The 22,331-nt window shown below is 47.9% G+C and overlaps 1 protein-coding gene across 4 annotated transcripts in view; it reads left to right on the plus strand.

Moving 5' to 3' along the window:
* Positions 1 to 21,553, plus strand: part of SBF2 (SET binding factor 2) — a 254,030-nt gene extending 232,477 nt beyond the window's left edge. For 3 of the 4 annotated variants that reach the window (XM_069738854.1, XM_069738853.1, XM_069738855.1), the window contains 12 exons: positions 869 to 1,053; positions 3,909 to 4,085; positions 4,539 to 4,640; positions 5,099 to 5,284; positions 7,692 to 7,818; positions 10,461 to 10,588; positions 10,666 to 10,893; positions 12,952 to 13,056; positions 13,571 to 13,749; positions 14,400 to 14,487; positions 14,649 to 14,780; positions 20,394 to 21,553. In XM_069738854.1, coding sequence (XP_069594955.1) covers positions 869 to 1,053; positions 3,909 to 4,085; positions 4,539 to 4,640; positions 5,099 to 5,284; positions 7,692 to 7,818; positions 10,461 to 10,588; positions 10,666 to 10,893; positions 12,952 to 13,056; positions 13,571 to 13,749; positions 14,400 to 14,487; positions 14,649 to 14,780; positions 20,394 to 20,492 — 1,736 coding nt within the window. In that variant the 3' untranslated portion in view covers positions 20,493 to 21,553. The remainder of the gene's footprint in view (positions 1 to 868; positions 1,054 to 3,908; positions 4,086 to 4,538; positions 4,641 to 5,098; positions 5,285 to 7,691; positions 7,819 to 10,460; positions 10,589 to 10,665; positions 10,894 to 12,951; positions 13,057 to 13,570; positions 13,750 to 14,399; positions 14,488 to 14,648; positions 14,781 to 20,393) is intronic. The other variant, XM_069738856.1, reaches the window with a different exon arrangement.
* The last annotated feature ends 778 nt before the right edge of the window (positions 21,554 to 22,331 follow it).

Here is a 22,331-nt window from a genome sequence, read left to right on the forward strand (position 1 = left end):
CTGACAAGTTTTGATCTGAAAAGTGGCCATATTGCTCTAAACCAAAAACAGAGACTTTCATTGGCACATACACAGGGGGCCCAAATAAAATGACATATTTATTTAGAGGCGTGCTGTGAGTGTGTATCTACCTACGGTGTCCCTCTTCACCAGCTCTCACTGACATTGCTGTTGGTTTTCTTTTACTTAGCACTAACTGTCAGTGCTCTGGTTCTCTTGCTGCCATCACTCCCCTCCGGCTGCCTGGCTGCCATCACTCCCCTCCGGCTGCCTGGCTGCCATCACTCCCCTCCGGCTGCCTGGCTGCCATCACTCCCCTCCGGCTGCCATCACTTCCCTCTGGCTGCCATCACTCCCCTCCGGCTGCCTGGCTGCCATCACTCCCTTCCGGCTGCCTGGCTGCCATCACTCCTTTCCGGCTGCATGGCTGCCATCACTCGCCTCCTGCTGCCATCACTCGCCTCCTGCTGCCATCACTCGCCTCCTGCTGCCATCACTCGCCTCCTGCTGCCATCACTCGCCTCCTGCTGCCATCACTCGCCTCCTGCTGCCATCACTCCTGCTGCCATCACTCGCCTCCTGCTGCCATCACTCGCCTCCGGCTGCCATCACTCGCCTCCGGCTGCCATCACTCGCCTCCGGCTGCCATCATTCGCCTCCGGCTGCCATCACTCGCCTCCGGCTGTCATCACTCGCCTCTGGCTGTCATCACTCCCCTCCGGCTGCCTGGCATTGCTCTGGATCCATTGTGTAGCCCTGCCTGCCGGACATTACTACCAGGGTGGCATTGCTCCCCGCTGTCTGGCCGGCCTCAGTCTACACCTGATTCTTGCTATTGCCGTTCACTCATTCTTCCTCTTGTGTCCAGGTGTTTGGGCCAGTCTGCGCTCCAGCAACCGCCTTATCACCACCCAAACACCACTGGTGGATGTTGGCGCTCGGCTTGCGGGAAAGGATCCCACCCCGTCTTACACGGACCACACCACCCTGCAGAACCAGCTGTTGAAGCGCCAGGCTGCCCTGTATATCTTTGGAGAGAAATCTCAGCTGAGGGTAAGAGTCGATCACTGAGTATAATGGCACCCATCGCTCTGTGCATAGAGCGCAGCTGCTGCAGCATTATCCACATGGGGTGAATGTTGGGTCCCATAGATTTTGCATTATTGTCTATTTTGCCTGCAGTGTAAACAATGGAGAATCTTAAGGAAAGGAGAAGTTATAACTACATAACAGTGCAGATTTGTATGTTACCCTTGGTTAGCTGGCTGACACCCCGTTCTGGCACTATTGTGGTGCCGTTATGAGTTGTCATCCAGCAGAGGCGCACTGCGTATTCCCAGGTGATTATTGGACACTCCGCCAGCTTGTTAGTACGTAGAGCCGTGTCCTCTCTGGCGGAGCTGTAGGGTGTCGCGGCCCCTGCACTAGACCTTATCAGCACATTCCCCACATAGCAGCGGCGACCAGCGCTCAGTACCATCGGCCTCCGCTTACATACACAACTCGGTGATCCCACGACCCATATTCTTAACCCGCCGTGCCTGCAGGACGTTGCTCCTCGTCGTGTGACATTCTTCTTCCTATCACTTTCATTTTATGGCCTCGGTCCAAGAACATCATCAGCAGAAATTCCTAAAAATCCAAACTTTCTCCAAGTGGAGCCCGATGTCTTTTCCCCTTTTTAGAAGAGAAGGAGGTCACCCACCGGTGGCCGCTCAGCCTAGAGGTGGACAGCTCCCTCGGTCTTATAAAAGTGATGCTTTGTAATAGAATCGTCATTTCCAAGATCAATGAATGGTGACAGTTGTCGAAATCCCGGAGAGACCAGGATTTGGATTTGGTTCTGTAATCTGGGGTCAGCGGTGGCTCTATAGGGGGTCTCATCCGTCTCTGAAGAGTAATCCCATTATCTCGCTGTATGATAATAAACAAGGCTATAATCTCCAGGCGACCGGCGATCACTCCCAGTGCCGCTCCTGGCAGCGACCTGTGCGTTTTACCGCCTGTCGTTTATGGTGCAGTTATGTGAAGCATCTCTGGCCCTGCTGCCTTTCTGGCACCTTACTGACATTTATTAAGTGGCGATCCCTGCACTGTATGTTTGTTATGGAGACTGCATCCGCTCCGACAGCCATCATTTATCTTGTAGATTTGCTTTACATACCAGGTCTGCAGCTCGGCAGCGACAATTTATAGGTCAGGAAGCAGCTTCCTATGTACGCACCACTCATGAATGATAGATGGCGGCTCTCGATGTGGCGGAGGGCTGCTCTCGATGTGGCGGAGGGCTGCTCATTGGCTTTTGGTCTTTTTTAGGTGCTTCAAGTAATTTTCTTTATTCGCATCCAAAGCTGTTTTCAAATTGATGCTCTGTAGTCCTATCCTAGAGCAGCTTAGGTCTGACTTTCCTCTGCTCTTCGCTGATCAGCAGAGATACGGGTTTAGCTTTAGATGTGACTAGAGTGGAAGAGGTGATGTAACTTAGATAAGTCGCAAAGTGGGAACTGCAGAATTGTCAGGATGCACAAGATCCAAAAGCTGATTCTCCATAGGTCTCCGCATGGTTCCTGCAGATGCATAATGTTACAGGGGTGGCACAGGGTTGCAAAGTGGCACAGGGTTGCAGAGGGGCACTGCATGATGCAGGGTGTTGTAGGGTTGCACAGTGGTGTAGGGCGGCACTGCAGGATGCGCAATGTTGTAGGGTGGCGCTGCATGATGCAGGGTATTGTAGGGTTGCAGGGTGGCTCTGCACGATGTCTGGTGGTGTAGAGTGGCGCTACATGATGCTTAATGTTACAGGGATGGCACGGTGTGTTGTATCGTGGCACAGAAGGTTGCAGTGTGGGGGCAGTAGGTTGCAAAGTGGCACGGTTGCATGATGCGGGGTGTTGCAGGGTGGCACCATATGATATGGGATGTTGTAGGGTGGCAGTGCATGATATAGGGTTTTAGGGTTGTGCTGCATGATGTGTGGTGTTTGTAGAGTGGTGCTGCATGACGCGGGGTGTTGCAGGGTGGCGCTGCATGATGCCGGGTGTTTTAGGGTTGCATATTGTTGCCGGGTGGCACTGCATGATGCGCGGTGTTGTAGGATGGCGCTCCATGATACAGGGTATTGTACGGTTGCAGGGTAGCGCTGCATGATGCAGGGTGTTCCTGTGGTGTATCCTGATGAAGGCGTTTTGAACTCTGAAACGCGTAGAATAATAAAGACACATGTACTAATAATTCTGGAATTTTAGTGATTCAGCAGCGCAGAAATTTACCACAATTATCCAATCTGTATCTAGCATTGTTGCCAGTGGCACTGCAAGATGCGCCCTGTTGTAGGTTGGCGCTGCATGATGTAGGGTTGCAGGGTGGTGCTTCATGATGTAGGGTGGCACAGTGTTGCAGGGTGTCACTGCATGATGCGGGGTGTTGTAGGGTTGCACAATGTTGTAGGGCGGTGAAATGTGTTGCGTGGTGGCGTAATGTGCTGCAGAGTGACACAGTGTTGCAGGGCGGTGGTGTAGTCTTGCAGGGTGGTGGAATGTGTTGCAGGGTGTCGTAATGTGTTGCGGGTTGGGATAATGTGTCGCAGGGCGGCGTAGTGTGTCGCAGGGCGGCGTAGTGTGTCGCAGGGCGGCGTAGTGTGTCGCAGGGCGGCGTAGTGTGTGGCAGGGAGGCGTAGTGTGTCGCAGGGCGGCGTAGTGTGTGGCAGGGAGGCGTAGTGTGTCGCAGGGCGCCGTAGTGTGTCGCAGGGCGGCGTAGTGTGTCGCAGGGCGGCGTAGTGTGTGGCAGGGAGGCGTAGTGTGTCGCAGGGCGGCGTAGTGTGTCGCAGGGTGGCGTAATGGGTTACAGGGGGTGATGCAGTGTGAAGCCGCCCCTTCTGTATAATGAATATCTGCACTTTTTTCCGTCAGGGCTTTAAGTTCGACTTCGCTCTGAATTGTGAGTTTGTTCCAGTCGATTTTGGTGACAACCGTCAAGTGAAAGCAAGTTTTAAGAAGTTGATGAGAGCCTGTGTGCCCAGCAGCGTGCCCGGGGACTCTGATGCCACTTTTTTCAAGTCACTGGGAGACTCTGAGTGGTTCCTGCAGGTGATTTTCATGCTTTCTTCTGATCTCCTGAATGGAGTACAGTACCGTGCCTTTATTACCTATATGTCAGCTGTCCACCATGCTTTATACTCCTACATCTCTGCTCTCATAACTGGAGACTTGCTGGAAGGCTCATAGTGAAGTTCATGCTATATTCTGATCTCCTGGATGTAGCAAGGTGTCGTGACAAATGTACTTAAATACTCTGTGCCAGTAAACTGCCCACCCTGCCGCACCTTCCTACATCTTTCATCTAATCCCCTCTCCACCATGTCCCCGGCAGACCCCCTCTCCATCCTCCGGACCTCTCCGCTGCTGCACCTGTAATCCCAGGAGAGCAGCAGATTTCATGCATATACTTTTCTACAGCCATCCTCTGATCCGGCATACACCGGGCCCATCTCATGGCAGATTATTGGAATTTTGCTCACGTGCTGTGTGTCTATTTCACAGATACACAGAATAATCCAGTTGTCGGTCATCATATCCGAGCTCCTGGAATGCGGCTCCTCCGTGATGGTCAGTCTGGAGGACGGATGGGACATCACCACCCAGGTAAACCCATCTGACTCCCCCCAAACCGGAGGAAGGGGTCACTAATATGACGGGTTAAATAGGATTATGGGAGTTACCAGTGTCAGTGCCTCTGTCATGGCAGATGTTTGGGTTGTCACTCAGCTTTTCCCAAGGAACCAATATAACTAAAACAAAAGGAATAAAAGATGTTGTTTTCTAGGAAAGCTGGGTAACGACCATTGTGGTCCAGCTCCAGTAGGGGTTTCTGCTGAATTTTTTGGGGATCTTCGTACCAATATGTCATTAATACAGAAGCAGGTCGGCAGATTTACCACTCAAGGAATCTAGGAAAGCCGTGTTGTGACCCCTGTGGGAGCCATTTGTCTTGCTACCCAGCTTTCCACGGAGCTGTTTTAGCTGAGAAGTGGCAGGGGTGATGATTTGATAGAGGACGAGTCCGCCAAGGATTGCTGTTTATTGTAGGCTTCATCCTGCAGATCATCTCTCTGGTGCAACTCCTCGGAGACCCCTTTTACCGCACCCTCGATGGCTTCCGCATGTTGATAGAGAAGGAATGGCTTTCTTTCGGCCATAAATTCAGCCAGCGCTCCAACCTGTCGCTCAGCAGCCAAGGCAGCGGATTCGTGCCCATCTTCCTGCAGTTCCTGGACTGTGTCCATCAGGTGAGAGTTTTTCGGGAACTTTTTATTGCAGGGATGGCTGTCGACACGACGCTGGGGTTTGTGGAGAGGTCATTAATATCAGATTGGTGGAGGTCGGACCCCCGGCTCCCCCTCGATCAGCAACGGCCTAATGTAGCCGGTGCAGCTCCGTGCAATGCGCCTAATAAGAACGGATCTGCAGCAAGGCCTAAAAACCCCATTTACTTTGTTTTTTACAAATTTCCAGGTATAGTATGTCTCTAGTCACATCCAAAGCTGCATTTACAATTCTGCCACTACAGAGTTATAGGCTGGGTTCATACGTTGCCTATTTGGTTCACCTGCATATGGTGGTTTCTGGTTTGTACGGAATCCATGCACAAATTGGCTTTTTGTTGCGTTTCTTAAGTTTGCAGAATGTCGATTTCTGGACCGGAGACGCTCCTTTTTGGTGATTATTTTACCCATGTGTTTCATTTAGGGACGCTAAAATCACAAGTTATCATCTGACATTGTTTCGGTGCATTTTATGCAAAAAAAAAAAAAAATGCACAAAAAAATGCAAGAATAATTATGAACAAATGGGCGGATTTTAGATGCAGAAATGTTGTGGATTTTAGATGCAGAAATGTTGTGGATTTTAGATACAGAAATGTTGCAGATTTTAGTTTAGAAATCCACAATTAAAATCCGCACCACAGACCTCATCTCTCAGCTCTCACCGGTCTCCATATACAGGCTTGTTGCTCTTTTAATTTGTTCCTCATCATCACACGCAGACCACCGTATCCTGGCACATGAGGACCTGATTATTGGCGTCTGGTTACTATGTACACATCCATACGTTCTGCTTCTCCTGGCAGCGGCTGCAGACGGCTGATGACAGATCCTCGTTTTATCTCTAGGGTTATGAAAACTTGTCCACCCGCCAACGCCGAGTTAAAATTATCCCTGCCAGGACCGCCGTGAGCCGCTCCGGCATGTAATCTCCTATAATAGATCGCTGTTTATAATCTCCGACAATCCGCAGGTGTCACAAAGCCTCCAGAATCCCAGCAACTGCTTGCTAACAGTGATCAGGACCCAGATCTTCTACAGTAAAGTGCAAACTATTGCTCCCAGTTATCAGCCCAGGGTGAAGGAGTTGTATGTAATCAGCAGTGTTGGTCAATCTGATTATAAGGTCCGGTAGCACTCAATGCCAAGTAGCTGCTGCAAAAGTCAGGTGCATAAAAGGGGAATGGCGATCTGTGATTGGATGAGGAAATAGAACTATCCGTAACTTCCTTCCTGGAGTGTGTTAGTCACGTTTGCCCCCAGCACACGCGCCCGTCACGCCATTAAACACGCCGTCTCCCAGGAGAGTTCGGCTCGCAGACTTGTTTATGCCAAATTTTCCAGGTGTCAGCTGAATCGAGAAACAAGTAAAATTCTCCATTGTGTGACTTTATTTTCTTCTAAGAATAACGTCTGCGAGGACGGAGGATAAAACTGTCCAGCGATGTCACTGTTCGGACGCTCCTGGGTTTTGTGAGCCGGCACTCGGGAAACATTATGACACAACTAAAGCCCCCCCCCCCCACCCCCACCCAAACACATAAGACTAATGTCAACCCAACCTGCCGATATCGATGGGTTCGGCCAACAGTCAAATGCGTACCGGGGCCCTGGACTATTTTTTGGGGGAGGATATAAGAATCCAGCATGTACGATTTCCGACGACCGAATCTTTTGTTCCCCCAGATGTCCGGCGGTGGCTCTCATATAAAACACAGGAGCACTCGGCAGAGTGAACCAAACCAACTGGTTTTGACAATTTGCGATTTGCATGTCACAGGACCCTACTGGTCTCAATATGACCCCGTTCACCCTAACGTTTCCATAGGCCTCCATTTACCAGGTGGAGGCCAGCGGTCTGTCCGTCTAGTCGTTGTGTGTGCATACGCTCTAACTGTACAGGAAACCTCAGAAGAAAACATGACGTGAATTTTTTATTTTTTTGGGCAATTGCTGTTTATGCTAGACGGCGGCTTGACATCTATCCTGACTGTGGCATGGCTAGGCTAACGCTTCATGAGTGTATACTCCAAAAAGTGTCCATAAACACGTTCCACGCCTAGCTTTGCCTCCTACACTGCTGCGTTGTAGTTAAGTCTCAGCAGTGTAAGTGGGATTAGATTAGGAGGGATTTTTAGCCACTAAGCACAAGCTAAACTCGTAAGCAAGTTTACATGTGTCAGTTTGTTCTCTGCAAGCAAGTTTACGGTCACTGTACACAGTCTTGTATGTGTTTTAAAGGGGTGATCCAGCTCTGCTCACTTAAGCAGCGCAACACTCCACTCATCGTGACCATCGGCGGCTCAGTAGCCACATGCTCGATCCGATGTGGTGTCTGTCCCTGACACCCTCCCATTTTTTTGTTTTGCAGATACACAATCAGTATCCCACAGAGTTCGAGTTCAACCGTCACTATCTGAAGTTCCTGGCATTTCATCACGTCTCCAATCGCTTCAAGACCTTCCTGCTGGACTCTGACTACGAGCGACTGGAGCACGGTATGTGACGGCGGCACTGATCCTTCCCCTCCCACCGCAGCTCCCATCATTCCACAGAGGACCTCAATAATTGCAAGTCATGTTTAGGGAAGTGAAGGTCGATGACTGGAGGAGCTATGGGAGGAATGTGCAGAATCCAGAATTTATGTCCTCTCCATTATAACTCACTGATGAGGCAGCAATTGCCTGCACCATGGACCGGCGGCTTCTGACACCACACACCATTACACATGGATTATAGCCGGGGCGGGGGCGAGTACTAATGAAACAAGCTCGGGCTTATTGTATAAAGCACATCCACAAATGAAAGCCCAATTCATTATTGCAGTTTTGTCTTTTTTGTTTGTTTGTTTCATGTTTTTCTCATGTCGGAAAGTTTTGTGCAAATTTTGCAACCTTGTAGCGGAACATGCAACTTTTTGCACTAAAAATGTTTGGGGAAAAAAACGTTTAAAGACAAAATTTAGGAACATTTTTGGATTTTGCACAAATGAAGAATTGGACCCATACTGTTTTGTAGCTGTATCCTTCAACATCTGCTCCTTGTCAGGGGCGCGGGTTATCCTTCAACGTCTGCTCCTTGTCAGTGGTGCGGGGTATCCTTCAACGTCTGCTCCTTGTCAGGGGTGCGGGGTATCCTTCAACATCTGCTCCTTGTCAAGGGTGCGGGGTATCCTTCAACATCTGCTCCTTGTCAGGGGTGCGGGGTATCCTTCAACATCTGCTCCTTGTCAGGGGTGCAGGGTATCCTTCAACATCTGCTCCTTGTCAGTGGTGCGGGGTATCCTTCAACGTCTCCTCCTTGTCAGGGTGCGGGGTATCCTTCAACGTCTGCTCCTTGTCAGGGGTGCAGGGTATCCTTCAACATCTGCTCCTTGTCAGAGGTAGAAGAAGAAGAAACACATGGGCTACTTGAACAAGTCTGTAGGAACCTGTTCACACACCACAAGAAACCTGAAGACACAAAAGAGCACAGTGAGGTAAAAAATACTCTGTTAAATCACAGTAATAAGCAAGTACTAGTCAAAAGATGGAAAAAACAGGGTATTTAGTTGATACGTTTTTTTGCAAAAAAATGTATACTAAGCTGCTCCACCAATCGTCAAGGTATACCCATATAGAGCAGTCCTAACTAATGTATATAATCCCTATCTGATGTATTTAAAAACCTGATCATCTGTATAGTACCTGTATAAGCAGGGTTCAGAGAGGGAATATCCATCTCTTGTTTCTACAAGACTGGGGAGTCCACCACTCCTTATGGGTCATTTGCACCTAAGCTGTTCCATCCAGCGTGTCCACATGGATATTCCCTCTCTCCCTTGGTGGTCTTTGAACATGTTCCTACAGACTTGTTCAGTGTGCAAGTAGCCCATGTGTTTCTGGTTCTATAATTGTTCTCTTGTTTCTACAAGACTAGGGAGTCCACCACTCCTTATGGGTCATTTGCATCAAAGCTGTTCCATCCTGCATGTCCACATGGATATTCTCTCTCTGAACCTTGCTTATACAGATACTATACAGATGATCAGGTTTTTAAATACATCAGATAGGGATTATATACATTAGTTAGGACTGCTCTATATGGGTATACCTTGACGATTGGTGGAGCAGCTTAGTATACATTTTTTTGCAAAAAAAAAGTATCAACTAAATACCCTGTTTTTTCCATCTTTTGACTAGCACTTGCTTATTACTGTGATTTAACAAAGTATTTTTGACCTCACTGTGCTCTTTCGTGTCTCCTTGTCAGGGGTGCGGGGTATCCTTCAACGTCTGCTCCTTGTCAGGGGTGCGGGGTATCCTTCAACGTCTGCTCCTTGTCAGGGGTGCGGGGTATCCTTCAACGTCTGCTCCTTGTCAGGGGTGCGGGGTATCCTTCAACATCTGCTCCTTGTCAGGGGTGCGGGGTATCCTTCAACATCTGCTCCTTGTCAGGGGTGCGGGGTATCCTTCAACGTCTGCTCCTTGTCAGGGGTGCGGGGTATCCTTCAACATCTGCTCCTTGTCAGGGGTGCGGGGTATCCTTCAACATCTGCTCCTTGTCAAGGGTGCGGGGTATCCTTCAACATCTGCTCCTTCAGGTGTGCGGTGTATCGTTGGGAGTTACACTGCAAAATGTGACTGATGAATAGAAAGACGCTGCGGTTTTTGGACATCCTCCCCAGAGTCACGATGATCATGATGGCTTGCATCGTTGTGATTGGTTGGATACATATTTATCAATAGACGTGAACTTTATCAGTAATGATCCTGCCGATTGCTGCCGTAAATGAAGACAATTGCTGCAAAATTCTACATTAATGTTTGGCAGGTGGTGCGCTAGTCTCCCTATTTGCAACATTTGAGACTTTGGTCTCAGGCTCTTATCTAAATTTAAAAAAAATAAAAATCCTTGAAAATTTGGAGAAATTTGTATCAAATAATTAAGCTGCAGCGACAGAGGGGAAGTCGGTACGCTACAGATTTGGGGCAGTTTACACCATTTTTTCTGTGTGCAACAGTCTACTAGAAAGTTACCAAAGTTTTTTTATTTCCTTTTTATTGCAGAGTGTTTCTGGATTTTGTGCCCGGACAGTTAATAATAAGTGTTTTCTGCAGCCTCGTCTTCCCTCTGACCGTGAGACCTTTTTTCGTTGCAGGCACCTTATTTGAGGATAAAGGCGACAAGCACACGAGGAGAGGGATCTGCATCTGGGAACACATTGAGCGGACGCACAGGAAGAGCCCCGTCTTCTTCAACTATCTCTATGCGCCAACGGAAGTGGAGGTACAAGAAGGAAACGAGGCAACGGCCACGTCGTCGGGCCTCCACCTCTACAACCTCCCTTGTATTGTCTCTTCCAGCCTCTAAAACCAAGCGCCAACATCTCCACCCTGAGGAAGTGGGAGTATTACACGGAGGAGACCTTGGCCTCGGGTCCCTCCTATGACTGGACGACCGTCCCGTCTCGGCTGCACACGTCTGAAGAACAGGTGGAGGAGACATCTCAGCAGGGGAAGAGGAAAGTGGTGTGGCCGTGTTATGACAATGTGGCCAGAGTGCAGCCGGACGCCATCACGCACCTGATGACGGTAAGGTCTTCTGATTTACACCATTTCCTGTTCTTTTAGAAATAAGGTGACTTCAGGAACGGACCCGAGACCCTGCAGCCTCCGCACAGCGTGCGACTCCCTCCCCATATTGTGTCTTCTCCTTCATCCCAGGAAAAGGAACAAAAGCGTTCCTCCAGTGTCCTCTAAGCCTCCATCTAATTCTCGGAAGCAATTTCCTTCTCGTGTTCCCTAATCTGAGGGTCATTGTCACATGAGCCTCCGCTCCCAGCTCCGGCCCTTACACCTTTGTCTCGGAGGAAACTCCAGACAGTAACTGAATATGAAGCATCACAGCGGCGTATTGTAGTGAATGTGCAGAGCGCTGGCCTGATCACCTCATTAGTCCAGGGAGCCCCCCAAAAAACAACGTATCGTGGGATATCGCTGATCACAAACTGCAGTCCTATGTAACACCAGAGCTAACTCTGGGTATAAATAATATAGTACATGTCCCCTGCAGTCCTATGTAACACCAGAGCTAACTCTGGGTATAGATAATGTAGTAGATGTCCTATGTAACACCACAGATAACAGTGATGACTGAGAGCAAATATTGTAGATGTCCCCTGCAGTCCTATGTATGACCACACATAACAGTGACTGTTCTGAATACAGTAAAATGTAGTTTGTTACCTGCAGTCCTATGTAACACAGCAAATAACACTAGCTCTGAGGACAAATATTGTAGACGTCACCTGCAGTCCTGTGTAATACAACAGATAGCACCGTAATAACTTTATAACTTCATATAATGTATGTCACCTGCAGTCCTATATAACAGCACTGATAACACAGTAATGTCTGAGTTGAGATAACAGTAGATGCGAACTGCAGTCCTGTGTAACACCACAGATAGAACCGTGATAACTTTCTGACTACACGTAATGTAGTAGATGTTACCTGCAGTCCTATGTAACACCACATATCACACAGTGATAACTTTCTGACTATATATAATGTAGTAGATGTTACCTGCAGTCCTGTGTAACACCACAGATAGCACCCTGATAACTTTCTGACTACATATAATGTAGTAAATGTTACCTGCAGTCCTATGCAACACCACACATCACACAGTGATAACTTTCTGACTACACATAATGTAGTAGATGTTACCTGCAGTCCTGTGTAACACCACAGATAGCACCCTGATAACTTTCTGACTACACATAATGTAGTAGATGTTACCTGCAGTCCTATGCAACACCACATATCACACAGTGATAACTTTCTGACTACATATAATGTAGTAGATGTTGCCTGCAGTCCTATGTAACACCACAGATGATGGAAGAATTGCAGGATTTTCTGTTTTACGTGCATTGGATTACTAGAGATCAGTTGTTGCAGAAGTATGCACGCCCACAAGCTCATAACCTAAAACTATTTTGGGCCCATCGTCGACTCTGCATTTCAAGTAGATCTCCAGGTGAAGAATTTACAACTTGGAAAACCCTTCTGTTTCTTTTCCGCCCCCACAAATTTGTAAAGCAGAAGGTTCCCTGGGATTTGGCCGTGAGATGACCATTGCATCACGTTACTGCGCGGGGCTCCGGCCAGCCAGGACGGGGCACAGGGTAGTCGGTCCCTAACCGGCGGGCCAGCAGCGCAGGTATCGCCTTTCCCACCCTCGGCCCCTGAGGACGGTGCACTAAATGCTGCTCCATCAGCTCCTCCGGTATTTTTCCATGCCGTTTGAGAGGTTTTTACAACCGCAGACCAAACCTTTTTATGTCGATCGCTTCCTTTCCTACATCCCAAGAATGTGTCTAAGTTACGTTCCCATCTAGATGTCAGAACAATAGGTCGAGGAGAGGAAGCGGCGTCCGAGCCCCCATTCCATAAAATGATTCCTTTCGTTGCCTTTTGGTACAAGTCAAAATAATAATAATAAAAAAAAAAGTGAAAAGTGAATATTAATTTTGGCTGGGAGCGCCGCTCGTGTCATCTGAAGGTTCTGGAGTCGGGGAGATCCATAAAGATGTAACCCCCCAGTATATGATGAGCTGATAGAGTAACGTTGTGTCCCCCCCGCAGGAGATCGACAGGCTGGAGAGCATGCTAAATCAGAGCTCCGAGCGGTGGCAGCTTCTGTGGGAGAAGGCCAAGGTCAAGCTGAAGGAGGACGCCAAGAAGGAGAATGTAAATACCAGGGTCCTGCGCCGGCCCGATAGTAAAAGCACAGACAACCATTTATCACACGTTGCAATTCAGAACCACTTTATTATTTGCCTTTTATTATTATTTCATGTGTTTTTAAGGGGATTTTAGCAGGAATTTTCCCATAAAAGTCATAACAAACCTCATTAGTATCTGACATTTCTGTGTAGAATATATATAATATTCAAAGTGACCTGCCAATTTTTTATTTTGATTTTTTTCCTTCTTGCCACTTTGCTTTTTTAGCAGCCCAAACATTTTTGTTTTTTTTCACCGAGGTGACGGCACGAGGGTTTGTTTTATGTGGATTATTTTACTGTTTTTAGCACTATTCCAGGGAGCATATAAATGACCGGATCATTTGTATAGGAAAAAAAATAAATAAAAAGTGAGCGCTCCTGTGTGGGTGCGAAGGTTAAAAAGAACAGCACTCTCTCCCCCCCAGGCAGTCAGAGCATTGATGACGTTGATTTCTCTCCCGCTATGTTTGATGTAGAGGAACCCGGCCAGCCTGATGTCCGCCAACCTGCAGTCTTATCAGAAGACGTCCATGGTGCATCTGCCAGACAGCGGCTTAGGAGACGACCAGAACATCACATCTTCACCTTCCAACGGGGTTGACCGGAGATCGGCAACACTATACAATCATTTTACCTCCAAGAATGAAGAGAACAGGTGCGGGAAATCTCTCCGGGGCTATGAAAACTTGGACTTATCTGGCCAGTCGTCCTCCACTTGCAGACGTGATCGGGTCTGGGTGCAGCTCCTCGCTCTCATCCGCATTGCTGACAGCTGCTGCCCGATATTTAAGAGTATCCTAAGGATAAGGGATATCTTGCAGACCGGTGGGGTCCATTGCTGGTCCCAGGAGATGGATCTTCACTGATCCCCCAAGTGCCATTTAATAATGGAAATGACCCTTTAAAACAAACCTTAGAACTTCCTCCAGTTGCTGCTGCTCCACCGATTCCGGAAGAAGTTGTTCCTTTTCTTCTGTGCTCCTCCATTCCAAAGGTAATGCAAATTTTCCCTTCTACCAACTGGGCGTATACCGCAGGACTTCACTCTGTGGGCGTTTACTTATTCTCTGGGCAATGGCCAATCAAAACACATAGCAGTCCTGCGGTATACGCCCAGTTGGTAGAAGGCAAAGTTTGCATTGCTTTTGGAAAGGAGGAGCACAGAAGAAAATGAAAAACTCTTGCGGAATCCGTGGAGCAGCAGCAATTGGGGAGGTTCGAAGGTTACATGAAAAAAAAATAATTAAAAAATAAATGTTCTTATTAATAGAGATTAATGTCGCTGTGTCTCTTCACCTCGTGCAGATCATTTGAAGGAATCTTGTATAAGAGAGGGGCGCTGCTGAAAGGTTGGAAGCCACGTTGGTTTGTACTTGATGTCACCAAGCATCAGGTAAGAAGGCGACAGTTAAAATATTAACCAAGGTGAAAACTATACCGCACAGTGTGTGTGTTTAATATAATTTTTATGCATGATATCCTATGCTATTGAATACAGTGCATGAAGGTAGGAATCCGATGCATATATTGACTGCACTTTTACCTTCCCGACAGCTCCGATACTACGACTCCGGAGAAGACGCCAGCTGTAAAGGACACATAGACCTGGCAGATGTGGAAACAGTGGTGCCGGCTGCACCAACCATCGGAGTGCCAAAGCACGCGAGCGACAGGGCGTTTTTCGATGTGAGTAAAATTGTTCAAAAATATATGTATTGGAAAACATGCATGTATTCGGTCCAGACAATCCTGTATGAGATCTCCAGCGTGGTACAAAACTCAAGGCACAAGAGAGATCTCACAGGATTTTCTAGACTGGATACATCGTAATAAACTCTCGGCTGTGTGGCCAGAATTAAGATTGAGCCTCGATATGTTGGGTCAAGCAAACAAATTGAGAATGCTATAAAATGTCAATTTCTTGCTACTCCTGCACCAAGACACCCTCTGGTCTCCTGCTGGTCCAGCGATGATATGTGATCGCTGGAGCAGAAGGAACACAACTGGTTTCCCGCTGGTCCAGCGATGACATGCGATCGCTGCAGCAAAGTCCTGGCTGGAGCAAGAAGAACAGCTCCGGTCTCCCGATGGTCCAGTGGTAACATGTGATCGCTGCAGCAAAGTCCTGGCTGGAGCAAGAAGAACAGCTCTGGTCTCCCGATGGTCTAGTGGTGACGTGATCGCTGCAGCAAAGTCCAGGCTGGAGCAAGAAGAACAGCTCTGGTCTCCCGATGGTCTAGTGGTGACGTGATCGCTGCAGCAAAGTCCAGGCTGGAGCAAGAAGAACATCTCTGGTCTCCCGATGGTCCAGTGGTGACATGTGATCGCTGCAGCAAAGTCTGAGCTGGAGCAAGAAGAACATCTCTGGTCTCCGCTGGTCCAGCGATGACATGTGATCGCTGCAGCAAAGTCCTGGCTGGAGCAAGAAGAACATCTCTGGTCTCCCGATGGTCCAGTGGTGACATGTGATCGCTGCAGCAAAGTCCGGGCTGGAGCAAGAAGAACATCTCTGGTCTCCGTTGGTCCAGCGATGATGTGATCGCTGTAGCAAAGTCCTAGCTGGAGCAAGAAGAACATCTCTGGTCTCCCGATGGTCTAGTGGTGACGTGATCGCTGCAGCAAAGTCCTGGCTGGAGCAAGAAGAACATCTCTGGTCTCCCGATGGTCCAGTGGTGACATGTGATCGCTGCAGCAAAGTTTGAGCTGGAGCAAGAAGAACATCTCTGGTCTCCTGCTGGTCCAGTGGTGACATGTGATCGCTGCAGCAAAGCCCTGGCTGGTGCAGGAAGAACACTTGTGGTCTCCAACTAGTCCAGCGATGACGTGATCGCTGTGGCAAAGTCCTAGCTGGAGCAAGAAGAACAGCTCTGGTCTCCCGATGGTCTAGTGGTGACGTGATCGCTGCAGCAAAGTCCAGGCTGGAGCAAGAAGAACAGCTCTGGTCTCCCGATGGTCTAGTGGTGACGTGATCGCTGCAGCAAAGACCAGGCTGGAGCAAGAAGAACATCTCTGGTCTCCCGATGGTCCAGTGGTGACATGTGATCGCTGCAGCAAAGTCTGAGCTGGAGCAAGAAGAACATCTCTGGTCTCCGTTGGTCCAGCGATGATGTGATCGCTGTAGCAAAGTCCTAGCTGGAGCAAGAAGAACATCTCTGGTCTCCTGCTGGTCCAGTGGTGACATGTGATCGCTGCAGCAAAGCCCTGGCTGGTGCAGGAAGAACACTTGTGGTCTCCAACTGGTCCAGCGATGACGTGATCGCTGTGGCAAAGTCCTAGCTGGAGCAAGAAGAACAGCTCTGGTCTCCCGATGGTCTAGTGGTGACGTGATCGCTGCAGCAAAGTCCAGGCTGGAGCAAGAAGAACAGCTCTGGTCTCCCGATGGTCTAGTGGTGACGTGATCGCTGCAGCAAAGTCCAGGCTGGAGCAAGAAGAACATCTCTGGTCTCCCGATGGTCCAGTGGTGACATGTGATCGCTGCAGCAAAGTCTGAGCTGGAGCAAGAAGAACATCTCTGGTCTCCGTTGGTCCAGCGATGATGTGATCGCTGTAGCAAAGTCCTAGCTGGAGCAAGAAGAACATCTCTGGTCTCCTGCTGGTCCAGTGGTGACATGTGATCGCTGCAGCAAAGCCCTGGCTGGTGCAGGAAGAACACTTGTGGTCTCCAACTGGTCCAGCGATGACGTGATCGCTGTGGCAAAGTCCTAGCTGGAGCAAGAAGAACATCTCTGGTCTCCTGCTGGTCCAGTGGTGACATGTGATCCCTGTAGCAAAGTCCTGGATGGAGCAGAAAGAACAGCGCACAGGGCTGTGAGTGGTGAGGGATTGGTGACTATTACTACTATTGATATTTTAGAGCATTATAATCTGTTTCTAGAACATTTTAGGTGGCTGTACTGCCCCTTGTAATGTGCTCCATCACTGACGCATGGAGATGATATGAAAATAGTGAGGAATTTAAGCTGAAAATGTTGCAGAACTTTCAATACAACGTGATTACGCTTTATTTCCCCAAGAGTCGGATGATCCCTTTAATTTGCCGTCTCTTCCTCTAGCTCCTTTCTGTTATAAATCACTTCCCATGTGTTTTTATGAGGATCGTAACTTGAGCTTAACAAGGCGAAAATATGTGAGGATGAGAATAGAAACCCAGAGCTGAGATCAATTACCGTACCTGACAAAACAGATACAGACTGACAAATGGAAAGCAGAAACCGCTGATGGAAAAACAAACACCAGCGAGTCGCGGAGCGGCCGCCGGCAGCCTCACGGAACGGGCGCTGCACAGCACGTGGAGCCCAGAGCTGCTCCGCTGTTTCGTGACATGTGGACTTAGAGACCTTCATCATTTGTGGGTTTTGTTTTTTTTTGTTTTTTCCACCTATTGGTTTTTGTTTCCTTTGTGTGTCAAATTTTTCACCATGGCACAAGGGGTTCATGAACTTTGTGCAGAATTGCCTCTTACCACTTTATTTTGCCTTTTTAGAGAAATAAGTTCCTTGTTTTGCTAAAACGGTCAAACATTTGAGGCGCACATAAAATCACTGACGAGGCTGCGAGTGACTGGAGTACGTGGGCATCAAAAATTTGCAACTTTAAAAAAAAAAAAATTGTATTTGATGAATCATCTGGAAAACAAAAAACTGCGTTCACATTGGGGAACATTAAAGTAAAAATTTCGCAAATTGAAAGACAAAATTGGTGCAAATCAAAAATGGGCTACAAATATGAAAAATTAGGCAAAAAAAGGCGCAAATGCAATAATGAATAATATATTAGCTAGGCCCTTAGTTTGCACGATTCCCTTGCTGACCTCTGTTTTGCTACTTGTCTGTCCGTCGGCTTCATCTTCTGCGGTGTGCCGGGTCTTCTCGTAACTTGTCCGGGATGGGATAGCTGATCATCAAGGAAAGTATGGAGATACTATGAGATTACACCCCTGGAGGGGTGACGAGAATTGGGGGAGTTTTCCCAGCAGCTAATTAATGTCTGAGGTTGTGCTGGGAATTCTGCAAAGGTAGAGGAAGAGAGAGCTGCAGCCTTCAGTGTCCGGACCAACGTAACTTACTAATACACTAGGGAAAAACTAAGTTGGAAAAGTTTGGGCAGTGGATCTCTGACGGCACAAGGCGACGCGCTACTTTGGGGGAATCTGTTTGATTCCGTGTGTTCTTATTTTCGTGCCCCATCGGCGTCCGTGACCGAACACGTTGGACAAGGTCCTGGTATGGAAACAAGAAGCATGTAAAGCTACAGGCAACGTTTCGATGTAATTAGAAGCAGAGAATAGGATGAAACAATACATTCCTTGTGGATGCAGACATGTTATAGCTTCTTTCCAGATGCCATCTGGGACCTGGGGAATGGTTGGGTGGGGCCCGAAAATTCCAGCCCATGACATCAGCGGCCGGCGTGGAGCGTTCAGAAATAGAACCGTCCGTGACTATAGAAACAATGTTGCGGGGTCACGGGAGCGGTGTACCCGTCCAATATCACGTCCCCTTTTCTGGACAGTCGGTGAGGGAGAATTCCTGGAAAATGGTGCCGGAGCTTGGGGTGGTAATTAGATTGTACTCCTCCTGCAGATGAGGAGCATGACGCAACGCGTGATTTACAGGCGACCGGTCACCAGGACGGATACTTGTACTTTAGGAGAGATTACAAATGTCATGATAGTTCCTGAACTCTCTCTAAACAGCCCCCGAGGTGCCTAATAGGGGGCTCCAAAGTGGCTACCCCATGAGAACAGATATTGCTTCCATTACTAGTTGGATTAGGTTTCATTTCTGTGTCACTCGGGTCACCCAGAGTCTCGTCCTCCTCCATGTTTTCTGCTATATTTCAGGATACTTGAGCAATTCGGTGAAATTTTCTTTAGTTAAAGGCTATGTACACCTTCTCACAGATTATTTATTTGCTTCCCAAGAACAAAAAAAATGTTCTATCGTTTTGCTTTAGAGTCTAAGTCCTTTATCTAGCAGAGAGCTTTGCAGTTACGTTACAAATCCTCAGCGTTCTTGCTCATCACAGCTCTCTGCTCCCTTAGCGATAGCAGTGGGGAGGAGATTGTACATAGATTTTCTGATTGTGGACAGGGTGGAAAGCATTTACAGTCTCAGGGAGGGCAGTGAACACGGGCTATTGAGGAGGAGGAAAGCACATGAAGAGGAAATAAGTGCAACATATGTGACTGCTCGAGACACGACTTATTAAGTCACCAGATGAGGGTGATCTTTAAAGTCCACTGTCCAAAAGAGTAGATGGAATACAGCACTCACTGATGACGGGGTGTAGCAGGGCAGTCCGGTTGAAACTAGGAGGCTGTAGAAACCGTACGGCAACCAGAGATGTAGAGTTTATTAACGGAGAATTAAATCAGGCTTACTGAAGCTTTGTAGCAGAATCCAGTGATGTAGCGGAGATGAGCAGCTCAAAAAAACTCACTGAGTGCGGTAGCATACTTGAGTACTTGTGAAGCTACGGTCTAGCAATTTAACAAAATCCAGTGCTGTAGCAGAGCTGAGTGTGGCAGGAGGCACTCGGTAACAATGTAGCAGAGCAGTGACATAGCAGGGCTAGATATGCGAGAAGGCATTTGGTAAAAATGTAGCAGAGCCCAGCGATGTAGCAGAGCTAGATATGTGAGGAGGCACTCGGCAGCAATGTAGCAGGGCCCAGCGACGTAGCAGAGCTAGATATGCGAGACAGCACTCAGTAATAATTAAACCGAGCCCAGCGATCTAGTAGGGCTGAGTATGGCAGGAGGCACTCGGTAACAATGTAGCAGAGCCCAGCGACATAGCAGAGCTAGATATATGAGGAGGCACACAATGGCTATAGAGCAGAACCGAGTATAACAAGAGACACTGTGAGTGTGTAGCACAGCCGATTATGTCAGGAGGTTTACAGGGGTAGTATAGCAGAGCCGACTATGTCTGGTGGGACAGCTAGCAGTGTGGTGCAGTGAAATAGGAGGCTAAATGGTCCAGGGTAGAGAGTTGGCAGCAGCAGGGAGGATGGCGCACTCGGTGCCGGATCTTGGAGAGGTGAGTAACTCTACAAGAGAAAAATCGGAAACTTGGACCAGGCTGCAACCTGCACATTAGGGTAAAGAGTAATGACGATTGTGGGCTAAAACCTAGTGCAATTGTGTTAATGAAAGGTGTCCTCCAACCTGGAAAATCGTATTTACGTTTTACTTCTCCCACAAGGTCAGAGTTGTTTATAGGCTTTAAACTTTTGGTTCGTCACCTTGCAGAGGCAGCCATGACTCCTTATAGACTGATATTTGTCTCCTTCCAGGTAAAAACCAGCAAGCGAGTGTACAATTTCTGTGCTCAGGACGCACAAAGTGCCCAGCAGTGGATGGACAAGATCCAGAGCTGTATATCGGACGCCTAGGATGCCGTCATCTTCGCGAGGCCATCGGCCATGTCGCCTCTTTCTAGGAAGGACTGTGTTTTTTCCTTTGTGCCCAGTGGTTAAGTGCCCCGTCCTTCCAGACGGCTGACGTCTGCCGTTCACCCCCGGGACCGCCGTACGGTCCCTCCTTTATAGATCCTCTTCGCTTCCGGCACTTGGTAACTATTGTTGCGGCAGTGCCGGAGATGACGTTTTTGGAATCTTAAGCCTTTAGGGGTTTTTTTTTGGGAGACCAAGTAATTCTTATGCAGCTAAAACGAAACATTCCCCAAAAAGAAATGTTTACTACAAAAGAGGGAGACGGGAGCGGAGCGTAAGGGTGGAGCAAGCAGTAAGTCTGAGCTCTTCAGGCCGAGCAGTTTACAGTTTTCCTTCTCCCCTCTATTAGTGCAGTATTTGGCCTCGTGCTTAGTTTTTATAGTGCAGTGCGGTGCTTTTTAATCTCTTATCGTATCGTTTTTTCCCCCCACACAACACTCCGAGGAGGGCAGAGCCCGGGGTATCGGCCGCAGGGTGCGGGGTCGGCCCTCCTTATTGTACATACCTAGAAATGCACTACACGTCGTATGCAAAGCACATGCACTTAAAGCTACAGGACGGGCGTAATGAAGGAGCGTTCGGAGTCCGCCATGTACATAGTTTGTGAGTTGCCGTCACTGGACACCCCACATCAATTCCTCCGACGATAAAACAAGGTTTTTTATCCCACCCGCCACTTTTTTTTTTCTCTCTCTGTGTGTTTAGGGGACCGAAAAAAAGTATGAAATCCTTCTCTTATTACCACTTGTGATATTTTCTCTCTCTTGACTGGAGTCATTTTAAACTGTTAATATGTCGATCTTCTATTACAAGGTTTGTACTGTATATAAATAATTTTTGTATCTTCTTATGTCGTCGATCGCGTGTTAATTTACCCTTCTCCCTGCAGAAACAGCCATAAACGTCTCACCTCGGCAGGTATGGGGTTACCAGGAACCAAACCCCCATGTACCACTTTACCATAAAATCCACAAAAAAAACAAAAAAAAAAAAAACAACAACTCGTCAGTAGTTTCAGTTTTATCTTTTCTGCAATGTCACCCAGCTTTCCCAGGCATCTGAATGACAAATCTGTCTAGTTGTGTTGTGATCCCTTGCCCTAGACTCGCTGGCAGTTCTGCCTACTTATACAGAGGCATTATGGCAGGGGTGTCAAACTGCATTCCTCGAGGGCTGCAAACAGGTCATGTTTTCAGGATTTCCTTGTACTGCACAGGTGATAATTTAATCACCAACTCATTATTTGTGTAGGTGATTAAATTATCACCTGTGCAGTACAAGGAAATCCTGAAAACATGACCTGTTTGCAGCCCTCGAGGAATGCAGATTGACACCCCTGCATTATGGCCATGTAGGAGCTGATAACAGCTGGGCAATAACCTCCCATTACTTTCCCAGCTATAGATATAACCAAGGGGCAATAGAGGATTAGCCAGGGGCTTTCTAGGACTTCTTTTTTTTTTTTTTTTTTGGATTTTATGGGATTTTGTTTCTGACCACATAAATTGATGTAGTCTTCAGCGCACAGTGCCAAAAACACACAAATACCTATATATGAAACTTGAAATCCTCTGCTTCGATATCTCTATTTGTATCAGTCCTTTCCTCCCCCGTTTGTGTGTGCGCTCCTTTGTATCAATCTTTTTAATAGTCGCACGTGAGACTGACACTTTGCACGTGTTGTGTTTTTTTTGTATGATTTTTTTCCTTTTTTTTAATGTATTTTGTAAGATAAAGGTTTCCCCGCTCCGTCACTTTTGCATCTAGAAAGAAACAAAT

This window comes from Ranitomeya imitator, chromosome 9 (genome assembly GCF_032444005.1).
Source record: "Ranitomeya imitator isolate aRanImi1 chromosome 9, aRanImi1.pri, whole genome shotgun sequence".
Taxonomy (NCBI): domain Eukaryota; kingdom Metazoa; phylum Chordata; class Amphibia; order Anura; family Dendrobatidae; genus Ranitomeya; species Ranitomeya imitator.